General features: G+C 42.0%; 1 protein-coding gene across 2 annotated transcripts in view; it reads left to right on the forward strand.

The window, feature by feature from the left end:
* The first annotated feature begins 11928 nt into the window (after positions 1–11928).
* Positions 11929–26667, forward strand: part of flot1 (flotillin 1) — a 50473-nt gene continuing 35734 nt past the window's right edge. For both annotated transcript variants that reach the window (XM_016997917.2, XM_003228332.4), the window contains exons 1-3: positions 11929–12090; positions 18234–18293; positions 21434–21509. In XM_016997917.2, the coding sequence (XP_016853406.1) occupies positions 11958–12090; positions 18234–18293; positions 21434–21509 (269 nt within the window). In that variant the 5' untranslated portion in view covers positions 11929–11957. The remainder of the gene's footprint in view (positions 12091–18233; positions 18294–21433; positions 21510–26667) is intronic.

Below are 26667 nucleotides of genomic sequence, written 5' to 3' on the forward strand. Positions count from 1 at the left end.
AGAAGGATGGTATTCAGTAGCCAGGATCAGACTGGCAACTATTAACCAGAGGACTTTTTCATCTGCTGCCCCCAAATTGTGGAATGACCTGCCAGAAGAGGCTATCTAGATGGTCATTAAACTACAAGTTTTAAAATCATGACTTGATTGTTTATATATACAGTAGAGTCTCACTTATCCAACATAAACGGGCCAGCAGAATGTTGGATAAGCGAATATGTTGGATAATAAGGAGGCATTAAGGAAAAGCCTATTAAACATCAAATTAGGTTATGATTTTACAAATTAAGCACCAGAACATCATGTTATACAACAAATTTGACAAAAAAAGTAGTTCAATACGCAGTAATGCTATGTAGTAATTACCGTATTTACGAATTTAGCACCAAAATATCATGATGTATTGAAAACATTGACTACAATGGATAAGCGAGTGTAGGATAAGTGAGACTCTACTGTGTGTGTGTATATATATGTGTATATATATATATATATATATATATATATATATACTTTTAAAACTGATGTTATGCTCTTTTAATAGTTTAAAGTCCATTCTGACAATGTAAAATTTATCATTTTACACAGGAAAGAGGAAAGTGTGTGTGTGACTCTGATGTTTCCATATTCCATTCTCAGAATGACAATTTACTCCAATATTTTGCCATCACTTTGTTTTGTTGGACTGCTATTCTGCTTTGTTTACACCTTATCTGAAATGTTGTGTCCAATTTTGGACACCACAGTTCAAGAAAGATATTGAAGAGGTGAGAAGGTGTCCAGAGAAGGGCGATCAGAATGATCCAGTCTTGAAACCACGCATCCCTATGAAGAACCGATTATGTTTACCTCGGAGAAGAGAAGATCAGAGGGGACAGTGTAACTGTGCTTATTGGAAAGGGTATCCTGTTGAGTATGGAGCCAGCTTGTTTTCTGCTGCTCCAGAATATGACATAGACCTGTGGATTCAAACAAGAGGAAAGGATTCAACCTAAACATTAGGAACAACTTCCTGACAGCAATAAGAGCTGTTTGGCAGTGAGATATTCTTCATTGGAGTATGCTATATTCTCCTTCTTGGGAGTTTTTTAAGCAGAGGCTGGATGAACATCTGTCAGGAGTGTTTTGATTGTGTCTTCCTTCATGGCAGAATGGAGTTGGACTGGGCAACCTTGTGTTCTCTTCAAATTCTGGATTCTCTGAAAAGAAAGCAAGATATTGCCACTCCCTTGCATCAGATAACATGAGAAGCTCTTGCAATGTAATTGCGGTTTTAAATGTAAGCCTCGCTCCACTCATGACTGGTAGTTGGGCTGTGTTGCAATTTGGAAAAAATATTGTCAAACATTCCTTGTTTCCGCAAACATTGGGAAAGTTCCAAGAGCAGCATTCATTCACCCTTGGCACCAGTTGAAGGTTTTCTCCCAATGCAAATATCAGGCATGGGGGAAAGTCATTCCCATCTGATCTGTACTGAAGAAAGGATTCAGGTTCATTTCTCCCTATATCACTATTCCTTGCATGTCAGCTTTTTTAAAAGTCTATTGTTTCTCCCTATATTAGCATCCTATTACATTTCGCACTGCCATGCCAGCTTTTTTAAATATCTATTTTCCAAGACAAGCTATGTGATTTATTCCTATGATTCTTCCCCATTTATTCTTTTGGCATGGACGTATCTTGCACTTTACCTCCCACTGAAACAGTGGGGCAAAGAACGAGTGCTGCTTTTGAGCATCTCTCATCTTTTCTGGGTTGCTAAGTGGCACAAACAGGGGATCACAACCAGACAGTGAAGACATCTGCCCTTGCGCTTTAATACTCTGCTGCTAAATAAGCATGCTCAGTGTAGAATACATCTCACCACATTAAAACAGTGAATGTGGCCCTTAATGAGACATGCCGCATTATCTCAGGATGTTTACGCCCTACACCACTGGAGAAATTATACTGTTTAACTAGTATTGCACCACCTGATATCCATCAGGAAGAAGCAGCCTGTAATAAAAGGACCAAGGCATTGAGATCTCTGGCACATCCTCCATTCGGATATCAGTCAGCATACCTTAAATCAAGAAACAGCTTCGTAAGATCCACAGAGATATACTCACAGGATCACCTCAGCAAGCGAGAGTCCAAAAGTGGCAGGCTAAAACCCGGAACCTCAATCCATGGCTGAGACCAGGTGAGAGACCCCTGGGCACACAGAAGACTGGGCAACTTGGAAGGCGCTGAGCAGACTGCAATCTGGCACCATGAGATGCAGAGCCAGTCTTAAGAAATGGGGCTACAAAGTGGAGTCCACGACATGTGAGTGTGGAGAGGAGCAAACCACAGACCACTTACTACAATGCAGTCTGAGTCCTGCCACATGCACAATGGAGGACCTTCTCACAGTGACACCAGAGGCACTCCAAGTAGCGAGCTTCTGGTCAAAAGAAATCTAGTATAATGCCAAGTTTTTAATTTTACATTGTACCCTCAATTTGCTTCTGACACGCTAAATAAATAGTGGTATTTTCAACAGAAGTGGTAGCTCTTAGGTCCTCTACAGTTTCCCACCCTGACCTACTCCAAGAAGAATTTCTTAAAACTTGAACAATGTGGCCTGAGGTTCCTGAATTGCAGTCTGAAGACCAAAAGTACAACTAGTGGCGTCTCTTGTACAAAACCACCTTCCCTTTTTCATAGTATCTTTCCAGGCTTCAAACATTGCTATCTTCCACTTCTAATGTTCTTGTCAACCGTGTAAAAGACCCACCTAACAGAAGCATTGTCTAGCCCACATTTTAGTACCTTGTTTGCAAGAATATCATAGGGGACCTTGTCAAAGACCTTACTGAAATCAAGGTATGCTACATCTACAACATTCCCTTTATTTGTCAAGCTTAGAAGCCTATAAAAGAAAGAGATAAGATTAGTTTGACATTAGTTGTTCTTGAGAAACTGGTGTTGACATTTAATGATAACAGCATTCCTTTCTAAGGGAATGATCATTCCACACTGTTATGCCGTCACAGCGATGCATTAGTCCTGCTTTTGCCTCACACCTCACACATCATGCCATTGCTCTCCTGGCATTGTTGTGTTCCACTATGTAATCAACTACAGATTTTATTTTATTTAGTTATTTACAGTATTTATATTCCACCCTTCTCACCCCGAAGGGGACTTAGGGCGGATCACATTGCACACATATAAGGCAAACATTCAATGCCATAACATAGAACAGAGACAGAGACAGATGCAGGCACGGGCTGACTTCGAACTCATGACTTCTTGGTCACAGTGATTTGTTGCAGCTGGCTGCTATCTAGCCTGTGCCACAGCCCAGCCTGTTTTCTGCCACAATTCAGAAACCAGTTTGGTTGTGGATGTCTGATAGTGTTTTCCTACATGAACTAACCATCATTGACTACTATGTGGACACAGCCAAATTATCTTTAAGGATACTCAAGCATTTTGCTATTATATCATCGTAATGTTGTAGCAAGTCCTACCATTGTAACATTTCACCTTCATAGCGCTACTATGACTGCAATTTTTAAAATAAAAAATACATGAATAATTAGCAAATGGCAGGGTACAGAACCACTGACCACATAGGCAAGCTGATGAAGAAACACAACATACAAACTATCTTACAGGCTCACTAAGAAAATACAACAAATGCTCTCACCTCTGCAGGATTCTACCAGCTGCAACATTCACACTTACCTCAAACATACAAGAGTTCTTTCTCTCAACCTGGACCTTCCACAAATATATAAACCCCACTTGCCTAGTTTCCAACAGACCTCACAACCTCTGAAGATGCCTGTGAGAGATGTGGGCGTCAGGAGACAATGCTTCTGGAGCATGGTTATATAGCCCGGAAAACTCACAGCAACCCAGTTACGATGCCATTAATGCAGGTGAAAAAAAATTCAAATAGTACTCTTGCAAATGTGGCAAGGGTGCAATAGAGAATATCAACAAAAAACTATCCTCACAATTTCCAACCAAATAACACATAAAGGAATGATGTGATTAGTCCCCAAAGGTTTGGATATCTGCTCAACGATGTGCTCAAGAATCTTATTCATTCTTTCTTTTTTGATATGCTACAGATCAATACCATTTTGGTGCCCATTTCTTAAATCCATGACACTTCTCATGGACCAGCATTTATCCACAGGTGAGAGCTGAATATCGCTGATAGTGATCCCATTTTTTTTTCATGTCCGGAGTGACTTGGGAAACTGCAAGTCACTTCTGGTGTGAGGGAATTTGTTGTCTGCAAGGACATTGCCAAGGGGATGCCCGGATGTTTTTGATGTTTTTACCATCCTTGTGGGAGGCTTCTCTCATGTCCCCACATGGAGCTGGAGCTGATAGAGGGAGCTCATCCTTGCTCTCCCCATGTTGGATTCAAACCGGCAACCTTCAGGTCAGCAACCCAACCTTCAAGTCATTAGTCCTGCTGGCACAAGGGGCCGGGCTGTGGCGCAAGCTGGTTAGTAGCCAGCTGCAATAAATCACTATGACCAAGAGGTCATGAATTCGAGGCCAGCCCATGTCGGAGTGAGCACCCAACAATTAAAAATAAAAAATAGCCTTGCTTGTTGTTGACTTAAGCAACCCGAAAGATAGTTGCATCTATCAAGTAGGAAATTTAGGTACCACTTATGTGGGGAGGCTAATTTAACTAATTTACAACACCATAAAAATCGTCTAGCAGCGTTTGGAATAAGGAAGTATCCAAGGACTCGGTGTCACAGTGGATGGTGAAGCAGCTGCTCCTCTGTGGCCGGAATCAAGCATAACCTCAGGAAGCTGGAAGCTGGAGAAGATTAAATTGCCTCTGTGTCTCTGTCTCTATGTTCATATGGCATTGAATGTTTGCCTTGTATGTGTACATTGTGGTCTGCCCTGAGTCCCCTTCGGGGTGAGAAGGGAGGAATATAAATACTGTAAAATAAATAAATAAATAAATAAATAAATGTAACCCACTGCACCACAGGGGGGTTTCAGTGATCCAATGAACTTAGTTGTGGACAAAGGATTCCATGCAAAGCATGTAAAAGTTACACCCAGAAAGAGCAAAAAATCATTGAGCAGAATATTTCTCTTTATCACCACTTTTGAAAACAATATTGCATTCCTTATTCTTGCGGTGTGGTTGCGTGTACTGGGGAGAAAATGCATTGACTTGAAATTGGATAGGCCTACAGTGCGACCAATATGTAATTAATGGCGGGGTGCCAGTTGGCCACATGCACACAAAAATCATTAGAATGAATAGCACAGTCCAGACACGTCTCAAGAATGACAAATAAGACAGTGGGGAAGGAGAAGGGCAAACCTTAAAGAAATTAAACGGAAATGTGCTATTTGCAAGGGGGTGACATCATGACTGCAAAGGATTAGCTGGAGGGGGGATTTTCATTTCTTTTCATCCAGCAGGAAGGAAGATGTTTGTTGTTTCTCAACCTATTGAGCTTCCTGGATGTCGGAGACCTCTTGGTTTACTAAGCGTTCCGCCAAGAAGTAGGGAAAGCTGTTGGCATGAAAAGGAAGTGGAATCTAAGGCGACCACATCCGCCTCGTGACCCACATCCGCCTCTTGACCACAGAATGTGTCAGTGAGCAGAACAAGGAGTAGGTCATTAAAAAAATTAGGGGAAAGGATAGACGAGCTGCTTACGATCCACATCCTCTTTTTTTTATGCATAACAGTTCACAATATATCCACATGCACAATGGAGGACCTTCTTACAGCAACACCAGAGGCACTCCAAGTGGCCAACTTATGATCAAAGGAAATTTAGTACAATGCCAAGTTTTTAACTTTGTTTGTGGTTTTTCTATACATTATAACTGTATTCTCAATTAGCTTCTGACACGATAAATAAATAAAATAATGTATTGTTAATCTGCTTAAATTTTTATCAAACATTAAGGTATGCAAATGTAGTCTATATGATGTATCATCATCTCTCCAACTCTGTGAGTGTGAATGCCATACACACTGGATATACTGTAGTATGCAATGATAGCATCCACTTTAGTCTTACTTCTACATGTACAGTAGAGTCTCACTTATCCAACATAAATGGGCCAGAAGAACGCCGGATAAGCGAATATGTTGGATAATAAGGAGAGATTAAGGAAAAGCCTATTAAACATCAAATTAGGTTATGATTTTACAAATTAATCACCAAAGCATCATGTTATACAACAAATTTGACAGAAAAAGTAGTTCAATTCGCAGTAATGCTTCGTAGTAATTACTGTATTTACAAATTTAGCACCAAATTATCACAATGTATTGAAAACATTGACTACAAAAACACTGACTACTAAAAGGCAGACTGCGTTAGATAATCCAGAACGTTGTATAAGTGAATGTTGGATAAGTGAGACTCTACTGTATTTTGTTTTGGGCTGATATTTCTTGACTGAAGGCCCTTCCACACAGCCATATAAACCAGAATATCAAGGCAGATAATCCACAATATCTGAACTGGTTTATCTGAGTCCACACTACCATATAATTTTATACAGCTGTGTGAAAAGGGCAATACACACATACTAATTTACAACTTAATCATTGTGTCATCTCTACTGCCATTATATGTCTTGTAGGAACAATTTATGTATGTGTCAAAGAAGCATCTGTCTAGGAACGTTATCATACAAGTCTCCTAAAACGGGTTCCTCCATGGTAAATGAGATAGGATCTTGGCTGAGATAGGATCATGTCTGCCAGCCCTAGCTCTCATTGCACAAATAATTTCTGAACACACTTTGATAAAGTTCAATGTTGACCTTTTTGCAGTTGCACGCATGTAAAGCATGTACAGTAGAGTCTCACTTATCCAAGCTAAACGGGCCAGCAGAAGCTTAGATAAGTGAATATCTTGGACAATAAGGAGGGATTAAGGAAAAGCCTATTAAACATCAAATAAGGTTATGATTTTACAAATTAAGCACCAAAACATCATGTTATACAACAAATTTGACAGAAAAGTTAATTCAATAAGCGAGTGTTGGATAAGTGAGACTCTACTGTACTGCAAATAAATAAACAAACAAACAAATAAATAAATAGGCAGAAAAAATGAAATGCAAAGATACAGATTCAGCTGTGGAGGGGGCTTTAGTTATATTATGATAAGCTTGTCTTTATTTGCTTTTAATTACCGCTTTTCAATATTATTTTTAATCTCAAATCCATGCAGGGTTTATTGCATGGAATAGCATAGGAGTCTAGTTTTAATTAGACATATTATTAATAATAATTCTCAAGCAACCATGAATTATATTTATCCAGCATCTACCCATCCCCATGGATACCAGTTATGTGAGAGTTTATCTATACACAGTATATAATAAAAGTCAATATATGCTTGTACTGTATGTGGGTATGCAAACATACAAGGCCCCTTCCACACAGCTGAATAAAATCCCACATTATCTGCTTTGAACTGGAATATATGGCGGTGTGGACTCAGATAGCTCAGTTCAAAGCAGATATTGTGGGATTTTCTGCCTTGACATTCTGGGTTATATGGCTGTGTGGAAGGGCATTAAAACAGAGAGCACAGTGCCTCCCACTGTGATGGATCTGGAGTAAACTTAGCACACAGACCCAACATGACCAACTTTAATTACTGTCATGTTTTGGAGGGAATTGACCATGGATGCTTGGAATTATAGCTCACTTTGCATGCAGAGAGCACTGTGAACCCCACCTACAATGGATCTGGACCAAACGTGGCACACAGCTCCAACATGACCAACTTTAAGTCCTGGCAGGGCTTGGAGGGAATTGACCTTGGAAGTTAGGGGTTGTATCCACAATCAAAACAGCACTGTGAACCCAATTGTTGATGGCTCTGGACAATATTTGGCACACATACCCAACATGACCAACTTTGAATACTGATAGGGTTTACATGGAATTGATCCACAATGTTGGGAGTTGTAGTTCACCCACATCCTTAAGCGTTTTCAAATTGGAGCATTCATTAAAAACAAAAGCCCTCCCACACAGCCATATAATCCAAAATATCAAGGCAGATAATCTACAATATCTGCTTTGAACTGGATTATCTGAGTCCACACTGCCATATTATCCAGTTCAATGCGGATTTAATGCAGCTGTGTGGAAAGGGCCTAAGCTAGTTTAAAATAAATATATACAGGCAGTGACCAGGTTATGAACACGATACGTTCTGTAGGTTTGTTTTTAAGTTGAATTTGTATGTAAGTTGGAACAGGTACTTTTAAAAGTGTATATACAGTAGAGTCTCAGTTATCCAACCTTCGCTTATCCAACACTCCATATTATCTGACTCGCCGGCCGCGTCTCACCCCCCCCCCCCCCCAGGAACTCATCCTGCTGTCCCGATTCGAACTGCTGACCTTTTGGTTAGCAAGTTCAACAGCGCAGCAGTTTAACCCGCTGCTCCACCAGGGGCTCCTTATTTGGGGGTAAAGATATATAATTACTTGAAAGGGGGAAGAGTGTAGTAAAAAAGTATCAAAAGTCTTCTGGATGCTGGTAACTGCTGCTGGGCTCCTCCGAACTGCTGAATATCCACAAAAGGCCAAAAGGGGTTTCCACTGCCTGTGGAACTCTCCACTGCGGTACCAAGTTTCTCAATTTAATATAATTTGACCCGGGGGGCGGGGATCATGCTCGAACAACAATAACTGAATTTTGAAAAATGTGGCTTTTTGTGGAAACAAGGATTGGTGACAAAGGTTCAGTGGAGACACCTTTCCCCCATGATAATAACTCTTCTAGAAGTGAAGTTTCCTTCCTAAGGGTAGATTTCTCTCACTTCTTATTTTCTCACCCACATTCCTAACTACGAGGGTTGAATGAAAAGTAATGCCTCCACCTTCGTTACTTGGGTTTGGATGGGAATATTTTAATAAATCAAAAGCAGAAATGATCCTCATAATGTGCTCTTTAACTATCACTATTCACTTTTCCACATAATCACCAGACAATTGGATACATTTCTGCCAACGATGAACAAGTTTTCTGAAGCCGTTACAGAAGAAGTCAACACTCTGTTTCCACAACCAGCATCTCACAGGACCCATCGTGTACAGATCTTCCGATAGCCAAGCAAAGCAATAATGTGACCCACACGTTCTTGTGAAATACCGATTATGCTTGAAATTTCTGTGTGATACGACGATCGTCCTGAATCAATTTGTCCACCTTTTGCTTGTGAAACTTGGTGGTACAGTAGAGTCTCGCTTATCCAACCTTTGCTTATCCAACGTTCTGTATTACCCAACGCAGTCTGCCTTTTAGTAGCCAATGTTTTTGTAGTCATTGTTTTCAATACATTGCGATGTTTTGGTGCTAAATTCGTAAATACTCTTCCCAGTCCATGTACAGTAGAGTCTCGCTTATCCAACATAAACGGGCCAGCAGAATGTTGGATAAGCGAATATGTTGGATAATAAGGAGGGATTAAGGAAAAGCCTATTAAACATCAAGTTAGATTATGATTTTACAAATGAAGCACCAAAACATCATGTTAGACAACAAATTTGACAGAAAAAGTAGCTCAATACACAGTAATGCTATCCAGTGATTACTGTATTTACGAATTTAGCACCAAAATATCATGATGTATTAAATACATTGACTGCAAAAATGTGTTGGATAATCCAAAAGTTGGATAAGTGAATGTTGGATGAGTGAGACTCTACTGTACTACATAATGTTACCATGTATTGAATGGCTTTTTCTGTCAATTTGTTGTTTTGGTGCTTCATTTGTAAAGTCATAACATAATTTGACATTTAATAGGCTTTTCCTTAATCCCTCCTTATTATCCAACATTTTCGCTTATCTAATGTTCTGCTGGCCCGTTTATGTTGGATAAGTGAGACTTTACTGTAGCTGTCACAGAACGTCCAACTCTTTGGATGGTTGTATGTTTTCCGGGCTGTATGGCCATGTTCCAGAAGTATTCTCTCCTGGCGTTTTGCCCACATCTATGGCAGGCATCCTCAGAAGTCAAACTCTTTGTTTGTCACGTAAGTTGGACGTTCCCACCTCAACATCTTTAAACTTACTCGCCCAACGATGTACAGTACTCATATCAACACAATCACCATAAACAGCTTGCATTCTCTGATGAATCTCCTTTGGGGTGACACCTTCTGCTGTCAAGAATTCAGTGACTGCACGTTAAGTCGCATATTTTTTTTGTGTCAGGAGCAACCTGAGTTGACTTTGGTAAACAATATACAAAAAAAAATTGTTACAGTAGAATTAAAAGCATCTAAATCAAAAACATTAGGAAGATGAAAATAAGTTTTTTGTTTGTTTGTTTTTTTGTGTCAGGAGCAACCGGAGTTGCTTCTGGAGTGAGAGAATTGGCCATCTGCAAGGACATTGCCCAGGGGACGCCCGGATGTTTTTTTATGTTTTACCATCCTTGTGGGAGGCTTCTCTCATGTCCCCGCATGGAGCTGGAGCTGATAGAGGGAGCTCATCCACGCTCTCCCCGGGTGGGATTCGAACCTGGCAGCCTTCAGGTCAGCAACCCAACCTTCAAGTCACAAAGCTTTTCTCCCCTAGGCCACCGGAGGCTAGTCGCATTGACCGACTGTCTGCGCAGGGATCCATACTTCGCACTTTAACAACACAACCGTTCAGTGCTAAGACTTCCAGCCAAATGGAACTAACTGTAGAGGAGAGTCTACTGAACAAGCCAGGACCTGCCACATACCAGTACTGCCAACTGTTGAGGAGTTACAAAGGTGGAGACATTACTTTTCATTCAACCCTCGTAGGAGTTGTTTGTCTGTAACTAAGGGACTGCCTTAACAGATCACGGAACAACAGACTGGTTCAAGATTGGGAAAAGAGTGCGGCAGGGCTCCCTATTCAACTTGTACGCAGAACATATCATGCGACATGCGGGGCTTGATGAATCCAAGGCCAGAGTTAAAATTACTGGAAGAAACATTAACAACCTTAGGTATGCAGATGACACCACTCTGATGGCCGAAAAAGGAAGAGCTGAGCAGCCTTATCACCAAGGTGAAAGAAGAAAGTGCAAAAGCTGGGCTGCAGTAAACATCAAGAAAACCAAGATCATGGCAACTACACCTATTGATAACTGGCAAATAGAGGGAGAAAACGTGGAGGCAGTGACAGACTTTATATTTCTAGGCATGAAGATAACTGCAGATGCAGACTGCAGCCAGGAAATCAGAAGACGTTTACTTCTTGGGAGGAGAGCAATGGCCAACCTTGACAAAATAGTAAAGAGCAGAGACATCACACTGGCAATGAAGGTCCACATAGGTAAAGCAATGGTATTCCCCATAGTAACCTATGGATGCAAGAGCTGGACCATAAGGTAGGCTGAGCAAAGGAGATAGACGCTTTTGAATTCTGGTCCTGGAGGAAAATCCCGAGAGTGCCTTGGACCGCAAGAAGATCCAACCAGTCCATCCTCCAGGAAATAATGCCCGACTGCTCACTGGAGGGAAGGATTTACAGGCAAAGCTGAAGTATTTTGGCCACATCATGAGGAGACAGGAAAGCTGGGAAAAGATCACAATGCTGGGGGAAATGGAAGGAAAAAGGAAGAGAGGCCGACCAAGGGCAAGATGGATGGACGGTATCCTTGAAGTGACTGGCTCGACCTTGAAGGAACTGGGGGCGGTGATGGCCGACATGGAGCTCTGGCGTGGACTGGTCCATGAGGTCATGAAGAGTTGGAAACGACTAAACGACTGAGCAGCAGCAAGGGACTGTCTGTACACAACTTTGACTTCGGGGATAAATAAATAAAATAAATAAATCCTCCCGGAGGGTGCAATGTGAGCAAGCGGCCAGCAGGTGGCGCGGCGCCTGGGCTTCTGTTGACTTTCATCGCCGAGTATTGGGAACATGGGAAGGGGAAGGTAACTAACGGGGCCGAGGGCTGATGGGAAGGCAAGCCTTGGTGTCAGAGACGGGAAGGGAGTGTCTTCGCCGAGCAGGAAGAAACACACCGAGGAGGAGGAGGAGGAGGAGAGGGGCCAGCGATTGGTCTTGCAGCTTCGGGTACAGACCAGAGAGTAAGTGGGGAAGGGGGGAAACATAATAAACATAATGGGGGCCAATGAGCAAGGGCTTTGCTTGTTTCCATACTGCCCCATGTCTGGTTGCATTGCAAACATATTAAAATGCATTGCTAACAGATTGCTTCCTTCTGTTTACAACCTTAGAATAGAATAGTATTAGTGCTTTGGCACTGATTTGCCTTGGGGTGCATCTATGATAGAATCAATTCTCTTGCTCAATGCTATGGGATCCTGGGATGTGTAGTTTTCACAAGGTCTTGAGCCTTCTCTGCATCACCAAACTGCAAATCCCAGGGGTTCCAATAGCAATGAGTCACAGCAATGGAAGTGATGCCGAACTGCCTTAATTCTACAGTGTAGGTGCCCTCTCAATCCCCTTCTGCTTCCATATATTCCATTTTATCAAATCAGATAATTCACATTACCGGTACAGTAGAGTCTCGCGTATCCAACATGATGTTTTGGTGCTTAATGTGTAAAATCGTAACCTAATTTGATGTTTCATAGGCCTTTCCTTAATCCCTCCTTATTATCCAACATATTCACTTATCCAATGTTCTGCCGGCTCGTTTATGTTGGATAAGTGAGACTCTACTGTATTCCATTTTATCAAATCAGATAATTCACATTACCGGTACAGTAGAGTCTCACTTATCCAAGACTCGCTTATCCAACATTCTGGATTATCCAATGCATTTTTCTAGTCAGTGTTTTCAATATATCGTGATATTTCGATGCTAAATTTGTAAATACAGTAATTACTATATAGCATTACTGCGTATTGAACTACTTTTTCTGTCAAATTTGTTGTATAACATGATGTTTTGGTGCTTAATTTGTAAAATCATAACCTAATTTGATGTTTAATAGGCTTTTCCTTAATCCCTCCATATTATCCAACATATTCACTTATCCAACATTCTGCCGGCCCGTTTATGTTGGATAAGTGAGACTCTACTGTATCTGGTCTGGATTATATGGGTCTACACTGCCATATAATCCTGTTCAAATCAAATAATCTGGATTTTATATGGCAGTGTAGAAGGGGCCTCCTGAGTTACCCTCCTCAGTTCTCATATCCTGTCCTGACGTTTTGCCCACATCTGTGACATGTATCCCCAAGGTTGTGAAGTTTGTTGGAAGCTATGCAGGTGGGGTTTATATATCTGTGGAATAATGTCCAGGGTGGGAGAAACAACTCTTGTCTGTTTGAGGCAAGGGTGAGTGTTGCAGTGGGCCACCTTGATTAGCATTGAATAGCCTTGCAGCTTCAAAATCCTGGCTTCTTCCTGCCAGGCTTTGAAGAACACAGAAATGCTAGACCACTCTAACAACCAGCATGTCACACTACACAGAGAAGCCATTGAAATCCACATGTGGACAATTTCAACAGAAAGGAGTAAACCATGGAAATGAACAAAATCTAGCTATTAAAAAAACTCTAAAATAAAGAACAACACTAAAAAAAACGGGAATTTCAGACAGGAGATAATCAGGTCCAGCTAACACCTCCTAACAAAGGATTTCCCCAGGCAGGAGGTAGCCAGGCTTTGAAGCTGCAAGGCCATTCAGTGCTAACCAAGCTGGCCAATTGCAACATTCACACTTGCCTCCAACAGACAATAGTTCCTTCTCCCACCCTGGACCTTCCACAGATATATAAACCCCACTTGCCTAGCTTCCAACACACCTCACAATCTCTGAAGATGCCTGCCATAGATGGGATGAAATGTCAGGAGAGAATGCTTCTGGAACATGACCAGACAGCCCGGAAAACGCACAGCAACCCAGTGATTCCGGTCATGAAAGCCTTCGACAACACATGTAGGTGTTCCTTCGTATATAAAAGATGGGCCGTCCTTTTATACGACTTGCAAGTATAACACGCCTTTGCGTGGAAACTAGCTGGAGAGGTAAACAACATGAATTTCTAGGCCTCGAAGGAAAGCATTGCGTGTGCTGAGCATTATCAATTAATAGGATTGCCAGATGTCTCTTGGTATATATAACAAATGCCCCAGAAGATTTCCTTTTTTTTAATAGGGCTGGCAATTTTAATATGCCTTTGAGCTGGAATTAGCTGGGGAGGTAAACATTGTTTTATAGGGCATTTCTTTGCTCTGGAAGGATGCTTTGAGTGTGATGCTGAGCATTGAGCCACAAGTAGGGTTGCTCGATGTTCTTTATTATAAAAGATCACCCTTATTTGGGGTTGGAAATGCTTGTCCCTTTATAGAACTCACAATTGTAACTTACCATTGGATGGGGAGGTAAATACTGTATATACTCAAGTATAAGCCGACCCGAATATGAGCCGAGGCACCTAATTTTACCATAAAAACCAGGGAAAACATTGACTCCAGTATAAGCAGAGGGTGGTAAATTTCAGAAATAAAAATAGATATCAATAAAATTACATTAATTGAGGCATCGGTAGATTAAATGTTTTTGAATATTTACACAAAACTGTAATTTAAGATAAGACAGTCCAACTCTGATTAAATCATCACTCTCATCTTCATCAATGTAAATGTGCTTATGTATCCTTTTAATAATAATAGAGCAAAATTAATTAATGTAATATAATAATAATTACAGTAAAATAATAAATGTAATAACAGAGTAAAATAATACATGTAATAACAATAATAATATCAGAATGAAATAATAAATGTAATAATACCAATAATAATAGAGAAAAATAATAAATGTTCCATATATACTTGAGCATAAGCCGACCCAAATATAAGCCAACCAGGACCCTCACCCGAGTATAAGCCGAGGGGGGCTTTTTCAGTCCTAAAAAAGGGCTGAAAAACTAGGCTTATACTCAAGTATATACAGTAATGGGGATTTCAAGGCCATGAAAGGAATATATTACACGGACCAAGCATTGATCCACAAGTAGGGTTGCTAGAGGTCCCATAGTATCTTAAGTATCTTATTTGAGATTTAGAAGGCTTGGGTAGCTGTGAGTTTTCTGAGCTGTAAGGCCATATTCCAGAAGCATTCTCTCCTGACATTTTGCCCACATCTGTGGCAAGCATCCTCAAAGGTTGTGAAGTCTGTTGGAAACTAGGCAATTGGGGTTTATATATCTGTGGAATGTCCCAAGTGGGAGAAAGAACTTGTCTGTTTGAGGAATGTGTGAATGTTGCAATTGGCCACCGTGATTAGCATTAAATAGCCTTGCAGCTTCAAAGCCTGGCTGCTTCCTTTGGCCAGGTGTTAGCTGGCCCTGATTGTTTCCTGTCTGGAATTCCCCAGTCTTCTGAGTATTCTTCTTTATTTACTGACCTGATTTTAAAGGGTTTTTAAAATACTGGTAGCCAGATTTTGTTCATTTTCGCCTCCCAACAAAGGATTCCCCCAGGCAGGAAGCAGCCTAGCTTTGAAGCTGCAAGGCTACTCAGTGCTAATCAAGGTGGCCAATTGCAACATTCAGACTTTTTTCTTTTCTCAAGTCTAAACAAGATGTTTTAAAAATACCCATATTTTGAAGTACAGAAATGTATGCGTCATACGACTTATGAAAGCAGACAATATTTGACAGAGAAACACTTGACAAAGTGCAACAAAATTGTTATTTTTATTTAATAGCTTCCTCCTGATTGTCAACCTTGCATGGTATCTATCCACTAAGGCTCTCCCTTATAGCTGTCTTGGAAACCTGGCATGTTGTTGTTGTTGTTGTTGTTATATTCATTTATATCATGCTTTCATCTCTTAAATGAAACTCAAAGTGTATGGCGTAAGGTCAGAATGATGTGCCACATGCATCTCCTTGCAAGCAGGGGAAATAGAAGTTTGGTAACTACTTGGGGTGCTTCTACACTGTCAAATTAATGCAGTTTAATGCCACTTTGGCTCAATGTTGTGGAATCCTTGGAGCTGTAGTTTGTTAGGCACCCACACTCTTTTGCAGGGAAGGCTAATGATCTTGTCAAACTACAACTCGCATGTATCCATAGCATTGAGTCATGGCAGTTAAAGTGGGGTCAAGCTGAATTAATTCTACAGTGTGGAGGCGCCCTTGGTTGTCATGGCACTGTAATCACTTTAATGCATTGTAGGTGGGGCTGCCTTTGAAGATTGCAGATAGCTGAAACTGCAAGTGAATACAGCTGGGAGTGGCAAGCCAGAAGTGTGTTCACACTGCACAATTACAGCAGTTTGTTGTTACTTTAGTTACGTCACCTTACATAATGCTGGCATTTAGTCAGCCCTCCACATTTGCTGGTTTCACTTTTGTGGATTTGATTAATACGTTCTCTCAGGGAAACTTAAGTCCTCCAGCACAACTCTGCTCAATTTCCATTGGAAGTTGACCTAGAGATTTCTAGATGTAACAGTGGTACCAAACTGCTGTAATTGTGCAGTGTGGATACACTTCTGGCTAATATTTAGACAGTTGTACTGACACCTTGTTTATTGCTAGGCAATGTAGGCATGGTTCAAGGTGCTGAGCTGCAAAGCCTGGTACAGCTTAAGAATTATATCTACAGTGTATAATTGATGCAGCTTGATACCACTTTATCTGCTATGGCTCCGGGCTATGGAATCATAGGATTTGTAGTCTTTTGCTTTCTCTGTGAAAGATTACTAGTGTCTCACCAAATCTTGGGAAAATTCACAGAAATTTGATAGTGCTGTGTGTGTCTGACTCATTCCTGGGTTTTCAAATATTATTAAGTTACAGGTTGTCATCTTGGATAAAATATTTCATAGGAAGAGAAAAAATCCTTTTGAGATGTGGTGCTGGAGGAGAGCTCTACTGATATGATGGGCTGCCAAAAAGACAAACAAATGCATCCTAGAGCAAATCAAGTCTTCACTTTCTCTGGAAGTCAAGTTGACTAAACTGAGACTATCATAATTTACGGTAGTCATATCATGAGAAGACAGGGCTTGGAAGAGTAGAAGGCACTAGGAAAATAGAAGTAGTGGGTTTTTGTGCATTTTCCAGGCTGTATGGCCATGTCCCAGAAGCATTCTCTCCTGATGTTTTGCCCACATCTATGGCAGGCATCCTCACAACCTCTGAGAATGCCTGCCATAGATGTGGGCGAAACGTCAGGAGAGAATGCTTCTGGAACACGGCCATACAACCCGGAAAATGCACAACAACCCAGTGATTCCGGCTATGAAAGCCCTTGACAACAAAATAGAAGTAACCTGCCTCGAGCCATGAGAAGAGGCGGGTAAGAAATAAAGTTGTTGTTGTTGTTCCAGGTGGATAGATGTACCAAAAATCATGGAGGAAGGGATAGGACCCTGGTAGGTGAACTCTCAGACCATTATGCCATTCTGGTTCTCACTGGCTCTGTTGTTTACTAGTTCTACTGTACCCTAGATACACTGAAGAAAATAATGTTGTCATGTTTACATCCCACTCTCCTCTCTTAAATGAGACTCAAAGATACTGGTTATTATATCCATGGGGCAGAGAATTTACTTGAGGGTTTACAAGTGATCCCGTATGCTGACTCCTATCCCCAAAATAACTTCAGGACTTTGGCTAGCACTTTTAGAGTTTGTAGTGTACTAAAAACCTGGAACAGAGAGCCATGTCTTAATGACGGGTTAATAGAAGTAAATACAGAATATCATTGGGGTGGGAAAGGGAAAGCTTTGGACTTGGATTCTGGAAGACCAGGGTTCAAATCCTGGCTTGGCCATGGAAACCCATTGGATATCAATGTGTTGTCGAAAGCTTTCATGGCCGGCACCACTGGGTTCCTGTGCTTTTTCCATGCTGTATGACTATGTTCCAGAAGCATTTTCTCCTGACGTTTTGCCCACATTTATGGCAGGCAACCTCAGAAGTGTGAGGTCTGCTGGAAACTAGGCAAGTGGGGTTTATATATCTGGAATAATGACTAGGGTGGGAGAAAGAACTCTTTTCTGTTGGAGGCAAGTGTGAATGTTGCAGTTGCCACTTTGATTGGATAGCCTTGCAGATCCAAAGCCTGGCTGCTTCCTGCCTAGGGAAATCCTTTGTTAGGAGATGTTAGCTGGCTCTGATTGTTTCCTGTGTGGAAAGTCCAGGTTGGGAGAAAGAACTCTTGAAGGTGGGCAAGGAAAGAGAAGCTGATTGTTATGACTCTAAGATGTGTGTGTTTCATGTACTTTTCCAGATCCTCCTGGCATCAAGATGTTCTTTACCTGTGGCCCCAATGAGGCCATGGTTGTCTCAGGTAAGTGCTGCCTTTTATTTTCTTTAACTAAATAAGTGTTGACAACTTGCAACAGAGTGTTGCAGTGTAGAAGGCTTTTTCAGTGCTCCAGCCATATCTTCTTTCAGCATGACCCTCTCTGTTCCTTCTCCCCTTTGTTGTTATCTGTCTCTGGCCTCAACAGGCACTCTGTATTCTGTTATTGGTTTCTTTTGCATGAAAGATGGTCTGCTTAGGTGTTTGCTCTTTAAAAGGGAACTTCTTGATACCTCAATGTAACAAAAATTTGGGGAGAAAATCTGTTCCTGGTTTGAAAGTGTTATTTCCTGTTTAATTGTGCAGCACTTATTTTGAAAGTAGTGGTTATACTTCAGAAACTTCATTTTTGTGGCTGCCACAAACTATGCTGAATTGGTTGAGACTCAGTGAGGTATTAATTGAAAAACTACAGGAAAATATGCTGCAGGATGTCCCGCAAAAAACTAAGTTTTTGCCGTTTAATAAATATTTCCATGTTTTGATGATAGAACCAATTGGGAAATGATGTTTATAACCCAGGAACAAAAATTGTGTTGCACAGTGTTATTTCTGTGCTGCCCCATTTCAAAAAAAAAAGTGACTACATCCTTAGCCATTGTAACTCAAGCTTCTAAACTTGCCAGTGGGATATACAAATGAGAACTGCTACAACATTTTGCAATAGGGAACGTTCTTTATCATCCAGATCTTTATCAGTGATTTGGATGATGGAATAGAAGGCATGCTTATCAAATCTGCAGATGACACCAAATTGGGAGGGATAGCTAATGCCCCAGAGGACTATTGAAAATAACTGCACCCAGTCTCTGGGCACATATCCCTTTGGAAATAAATGACAATCATAACCTTATTGAAAAGGAAAAAATATGTCATCTCCGCTTGGTGAATGTGAATCTCCATGAACATGTGGAGACCACTTTTTAAAAACCACTAGTCAAGAAAAGCATGAGCTTGTTAGAAGTCAGCCCTTTGAACAAGTGATATTCATCAGCATTCACGTAATGGCACACAGTTAACTCAGCTGTTAAAGTGAAGAACCATGTCTTTGAACTGCTAAGGACAAAGACATGCCACTGCAATCATATATTTGGTTAGCAGATGATAGTTGTTTCTTTGAAATTGAAATTACAGTTGCAGTTGTAATTTTAATTGCCCAAAAGATATACACTTCCTTGAAACCTCTTAGTTTAAAATACTCACTCAGAGATAAAAAAGCAAAGTCTTCTTTGAAAAATAGCATTTTGTTTACTCACAAACATCTTGTATTAATTCACGATACAGGCACATTTCTTATTTAAGTTCAGTTATAGATTAGATGTAGTTCTCAGTGTTTTGAGTACACATGGTATCATTCTTAATCAATAGTCCATCGTCTTTAGGTAAGTCATACTTCTCTACTGAAGTCCAAATAACAACATGTATCCACCTCCACTGAGGTATGAGTCAGACTTCCACCTCCACTGAGGTATAAAGTAGACTGGCATCCACCTCTACTAAAGTGTAGAACAGACTGACTACAAAATGGAGTCCTGAGTCTGAATATGCTCAGTACAATCACATGTCTATAATCCTTCCCATACCAAAGAGGTACAGTTAAATTGGCAAATCAACATACACATAGAATACAGGTTAGCAAATATATACATTAATAAATAAATAGTGAAAGACTTGGAGGTTACTATTTCCAATATTAGGAGGTATAGCTAATACCCCAGAGGATAGGATCAGAATCCAAAATGACTTTAACAGATTAAAGAGCTGGGCCAAAACTAACAAAATGAACTTCAACAGGGAGAAATGTAGAGTACTACACTTGGGCAATAAAAAGGAAATGCACAGAGGCAGGATGCGTGACCTCTGGCCTGAAAACACTACATGTGAAAGGGATCTGAGAGTCTTAGTAGACCACGAGTTGAATGTGAGTCAACAATGTGATGCAGAAGCTAAAAAAGCTAATGCGATTTTAGGTTCCATCAATAGAAATAGGGTGTCCAGACGAGGGAAGTTGCTTTGATTGTGCTTTTCCTGCATGCAGGGGTTGGACTGGATGACCCTTGTGGTCTCTTCAAACTCTGATTCTAGTATGCAACCAATGGAAAGCAGAGCTGTTTCAAATCTGAATTGTCAAATGCTTGAATGTTTGAAAATGCTGGCGAACAGGAAACACAAGAACCTTCACGCATCCTGTTTCCTGCCACTCTCACCACTATCACAAGCGAAACACTGGCATTTATCCCAACATGGAGTTCAATGAGTACAACCCACAGCAGAAGGGAGGGGTGAGTGAGGAGTGTCTCCAAATGCATAGAGATTATCAAAATGATTTCCTCTCTAAACGGGCGCTTCTTCCTGACCAAACTGCATTTTAGTGTACAGACTGAGTATCCGTTATCCAAAATTATTTGGACCAGAAATATTTTGGATTCCAGATTTTTTTTTCAGATATTGAAATACCTGTCCTGGCATATATGTACACAAGGAGATATCTTAAAAATGGGACCCAGGTCTAAAAATGAAATTAATTTATGTTTAATATGCACCTTATACCCTGGGGGTAATTTTATAAGCATTGTTTTCAATAATTTTGTGCATAACAAAATCTTCAGAAAGCAAATGTGTCCCTATGTCAGCCACTCATCTGGACCTTTCAAGATTTTGGAGTATTTTGGATTTCCAAATTCTAGATAAAGGATGCTCAGCCTGTATTAATTCCTAGTCTACTCTAGCATCTCTTTTGTAGGATGAGAACTGAGCAGATCTCTAGTTGTTGGATACAACCCGTGTTATCTCTAGCCAACTCACATCACTGTCAACAATGATTAGAAGTTTTGGGAGTTGCTGTTCTGCAGCAAGAGCCATATGATTCCCACCCTTTGCTCTTTCTAACATTTCTGAAATACCTTCTTTTCTTACTCCTACATTGGCTGTTGCTGATTACAAAGAAAAGGACAAGATCTAATCAATCCAGTCAGATCACTTTCTGCAGTAGGGTTGCAGCCTCCTAAGTGTAGCCTAATTTCCTTTTGAAACTTCTCAATAAACCATATATCCCTTCCAGACATACAGCCTCCAATTTTTTATGCCTTGGCATACTATATTAATTCCGTCCCCTTTCCCCATAGGTTTCTGCCGCAGTCCCCCGGTCATGATCGCTGGAGGCCGGGTATTTGTGGTGCCATGTATCCAAAAGATCCAGAGGTGAGTTGCTGTGCACCCTTGTTATTATGGGGAGACCTTTCACTGAAAGGTTCTGCTTTAAACTGTTAGCTTGAACAGAGAGGGCTAGTAGTGCTCTGTGTCAGGTAGCGTGCACAGAAAGTAACTTAGTTCAATTCTGATTTAATCATGTAAATTTATCAATTTATATCCCGTTTTTATTGCAAAGGTCATAGTGGCTTATGAAAATTCAAACAAATACAGAGAAAATGTTGTAATTCAGCCCTTGATTGTGGCTGCACCTGATGTGGAAATGGATGATGAGATTTCTGAGGAAGTGGATCATGGGATTTCTAAGGTTGTCAATCATGAGATTTCTCAGCCTGTGAGCCAGCATGAGATTTTAAGTCCTGAAACTGAGCCATTTCCGTCTCCACTAGCAAGTGAAGGCCACATTCCAGAAAGGGGCCCAGATGTTGTTGAGAAGCCTTTCACTAGGGAAGCAAATTCAGAGGCTGAGATGAGCTCTGAGGAGGAAATGCCGGGTGGACAGAATAATGAGCTAATAGATAGGAGACATAGTTTTTGTGAACGCAGATCTGCCCAGCAGAGTTTGTGAAGGTCACATCGCTTAATACCAAAAAAAAGCCCTTATCAGCTTCTCAGGAAAGACGTCATGATTTCATGTCTATATTAGAGAGACCAGAGGGATTTTTCAGCAGTCTGGTCAACATTGGAGTTTGAGAAGCAACATTCATGGTCAAGTCTTAGCTAGCCTGCCAAGGGATTTCTAGTTTCATGTTTCATGCTTTCAAGTTTAAGTGATTATTTCTATATTTTTGTGTTGGATTTTCATACTGCCTTTGCTGTATCCTGTGGTGGATTTCTTGTTGTCTTGGATTTTGAAACAACTCTTGTACCTTGAATCTTATGGACTTTTACATTTAGACTTTGACATTTTTACTATTTTTGCTGAACTGCTTTTTATATAATCTTCAATGAACTGCTTTGCTGTTTTAACTTGGACTGGAATGTGGTGGCTAAGTGCAGATGTGCTTCCTTCCCTGGAGTACAACAGAAAAAGGCATTAGAATAGGTAAATGTATGCAGGTAGCTTTTTTACATAGGTAAAATCTACAGAAAATTTATTGTTAAACTTTGGTAAACAATATACAAAAACAAATTGTTACAGTAGAATTCAAAGCATCAAAAACATTAGGAAGATGAAAATAAGTAAAACAGTATTTTCAACCTTACTTACTTAGGGGTTCCCTCGTTGTCCAAGTATGATGGCCCTCCAAGTGTAGTGTCTTGGCGGTGGGTACGTAGGTGACTGTGGAGTCCTATTATTGACCCGCATGTTCTTCTACAGTGAGGGCATCTGCTTCCTGGTGGAAGGGGGTCCCGGTCAGGGTTGGCTTGATGTGCTTCCTCTTGGCACATTTCTCCCTTTTGCCCTCCATTCATGCCTCTTCGAATTCTGCAGCACTGTTGACAACAGCTGACCTCCAGTTAGAGTGCTCAAGGGCCATGGCTTCTCAGTTCTCAGTGTCTATGCCACAGTTTTTGAGGTTAGCTTTCAGCCCACCTTTAAATCTCTTTTCCTGTCCACCAGTATTCCGTTTTACGTTCTTGAATTGGGAGTACAGTAACTGCTTTGGGAGACTGTGATCGAGCATTCAGACAACGTGGCCAGTCCAGCGGAGTTCATGGCGTAGGAGCATCACATCAGTGCTGGTGGTCTTTGCATCTTCCAGCACGCTGACATTTGTCCGCCTGTCTTCCCAAGAGATTTGCAGGATTTTTCTGAGGCAATGCTGATGGAAACGCTCCAGGAGTTGGGTGTGATGTCTGTAGACCGTCCACGCTTTGCAGGCGTTGAGCAGCGTTGGGAGGACAATGGCTTTATAAACAAGCACCTTGGTATCTGTCACGACCCGGCTGCAGGGCACCAATAACCATACACAGAGGCCAGAATCTATCTAATATCTTTATTGAAGGAGTATATAAAGTTAATAAAAACAAGTGTAGAAAATAGTCCAGAATTAGACCTTTCAGGAAAGGTCAAAATTAGTCCAAAGAAACAATGTCCAATATGAAATATTAAGGTCCAAAGTTGTAATCCAATAACCGAAACACTCACTTTGCCAGGCAAAGTGAGGGGAGATGACAAGGTCCTTTAGTCCATGAACTTGAGCAAGGCTAGGAAATAACTTGAAACAAGGCTTGAAACAAGGCAACAAGGAACGAGGAGCGAGAACAAGATCCGTGGAATTACTTGGCAAAATCCGGAAGACAAGGCAAGGCTGAGTCCTGGAAAACAAGGCAAGGTCCGTGGAGGTAAACAAGGCTGGAAACGGGAACGAAGGCTTGGAAACGGAGCGAAGGCTTGGAATCAGGAACAAGGCTTGAAACAGGAACGAGGCTTGGAAACGGAGCGCGCTGTCCACACACAACTCACTCCAGTAGCTGACGAATTGACTCCGCAAGATGCCTTTGTGGGTAAAACACCTAAATAGGGTCTAGTTTTCCCACCAAAGAGCAGTTCTCTGGGGAACTAGAAACGAAAGCTAATCTCTGAGTCCAGATGCATGACTCCTTAAGGTTTCCCATGGAAAGCAGGCTTAATCAGCTGAATTCTTAGCAGCTATCCTAGCACTCCTACGAGAGGCCGCTTGAACTGCTCTCTGATGTTTACAAAACTCGTGGCGAGAAAACACAGGAGATTTAGACTCAGGGCTTGTTTGACAGATTTCTGGAAGACAAATCTCTTGCAGGTGCAAGGTTCCCAAATCTGGCTGGGAAGGTTCCAATTCTGACTGAGACGGTGAAAAACCCAAGTTCTCCTCTTCATCTGGGACTACAGTGCCATGAACGGGACTACATGGCCCATTACTCATCACACTATCCCCCTCCTCAAGCCCCCTCTCAAACCGGGGCTCTCTCCCCGAGGCGCGAGGCCGCGGCTTGGCGGGATAGGTCTGATGGAAGCGGCGGGTTAGATCAGGAGCATGGACTGTGGAAGCGTCTTCCCAAGAACGTTCCTCGGGGCCAAAACCCACCCAGTCAATGAGATATTGTAGGCGGCGGCGGTGAAAGCGAGAATCCAAAATGTCCTGAACCTCGAACTCTTCTTCTCCGTCCACCAAAACAGGGGCGGGGGCCGGCCGGTCTGCATCAGGGCGCACACCATCCGCCGGAAGGAGCAGGGAGCGATGGAACACTGGATGAATGCGCATAGAGCGCGGAAGTTGGAGTTTGAAAGTCACGGGGTTAAGTTGCGCCACCACTGGATAGGGACCAATGAAACGGGCATCTAGCTTCCGGCAGGGACGGTGGGAGGGCAAAAAGCGAGTGGACAGAAGAACCCGGTCTCCTACCTTGATTTCGGGGCCCGGCTGGCGATGCTTGTCAGCGTGGCGTTTATAGTCCTCCTTGGCTTGGTCTAGTTGTTGGAGCAAAAGTTGCTGCACTGCTGTGAGTTCCTGCAGCCAGTCCTCTGCTGCGGGAACTTCTGAGGTTTCAATGACAGGAGGAAAGAAACGTGGATGGAAGCCATAGTTTGCAAAGAACGGGGTTTCCTTAATTGAAGCCTGGACCCCATTATTGTAGGCAAACTCCGAGAGTGGTAACAGGGAAGCCCAATTGTCCTGTTGGTAGTTTACATAACAGCGAAGGTACTGTTCCAAAGTGGCATTGGTGCGCTCAGTTTGCCCATCTGTTTGAGGGTGATGAGCCGAAGATAAACGAGAGTCTATGCCCAATAGTTTTTGTAGTGCCTTCCAGAAGCGAGAGGTGAATTGGGACCCACAGTCAGTGACCAAACTCTTGGGCAATCCATGCAATCTGAAAACATGTTGGAGAAATAGATCTGCAGTCTCTTTGGCCGTGGGAAGGCCTTCACAGGGAATAAAATGGGCTAACTTGGTGAAAAGGTCCACCACCACTAGGATCGTGGTGAATCCACAGGAAGGTGGTAGATCAGTTATAAAATCCGCAGAGATTATTTCCCATGGGCGAGATGGGGTAGGAAGGGGATGCAGAAGCCCTGAGGGCTTTTCCCTTCTTATCTTGGAGCGCTGGCATACTGGGCAGGTGTTGACATATTTTTCTACATCCTTGCGGATCTTGGGCCACCAGAAATCTCTTAGGATCAAATGCATAGTTTTGAATAGCCCGAAATGCCCTGCTGGCTTGCAGTCATGACACAAACGAAGTGCCTTTTCCCTGCCCGGTCCTGGGGGGATGTAAACATGATTTCTATAGCAAAGCAGCCCATCCTTAAGCGAAAAGGGGAAATGTAGTCCTTGGCGAAGTTGATCCTGCGCCCAGGCATCTGCTTGCTGACTAGCCCTGATTTCTTGAGCACAAAGGGGCCCTGGAGTAGAGGGAGTTGATTCAATGGGAGTGGATTTGGTGTTCCCCACTGTGAGCGTGGCAAAGTTCCCGGGTTGTAGCAGCTGGGACTCAAAGGTCTCCTTGCGTCCTGCAGCGTATTCCGGTTTCCGTGACAGAGCATCTGCTTGCTTGGTCTGGGCTGGGGTTACATAATGAATTTGGAAGTTAAAACGTTCAAAGAATAAAGCCCAGCGTTGTTGCCTTTGATTTAGCTTGCGGGCAGTTCTTAGATGCTCTAGATTTCGATGATCAGTATGGACTTCAATGGGAAATTTGGCCCCTTCTAGCCAATGTCTCCAAGTTTCAAAGGCTGCCTTTATGGCCAATAGTTCCTTTTCCCAAATGGTGTAATTTCTCTCTGGCGCGGTCAATTGACGGGAATAAAAGGCACAAGGATGAAGATGGTCTCCCACTGGTTGTAGGAGTACAGCCCCAATTGCCACATCGGAGGCGTCCGCCTGCACAACAAAAGGGGTTTCAGGATCTGGATGCTGAAGGATTGGCTGGGACGTGAATAATTTCTTTAGTTGCTGGAACCCTTTCTCTGCTTGATCTGTCCAGCGGAAGGGCTGTTTCCCACGGATGCAGCTGGTGATTGGATCAGACCAGCGGGCAAAATCTGGAATGAACTTGCGGTAATAGTTCGCGAACCCCAAGAATCGTTGCACCTCTTTCTTGTTGGTTGGCGCCCGCCATTCCAATACTGCTGAAACCTTTGCCGGGTCCATGGAGAGCCCTAGTGGCGAGACGCGGTAGCCCAGGAAATCTACCTCTTGTAGATCAAAAGCACATTTTTCCAGCT

The sequence above is a fragment of the Anolis carolinensis genome, chromosome 2, assembly GCF_035594765.1.
Source record: "Anolis carolinensis isolate JA03-04 chromosome 2, rAnoCar3.1.pri, whole genome shotgun sequence".
Classification (NCBI taxonomy): domain Eukaryota; kingdom Metazoa; phylum Chordata; class Lepidosauria; order Squamata; family Dactyloidae; genus Anolis; species Anolis carolinensis.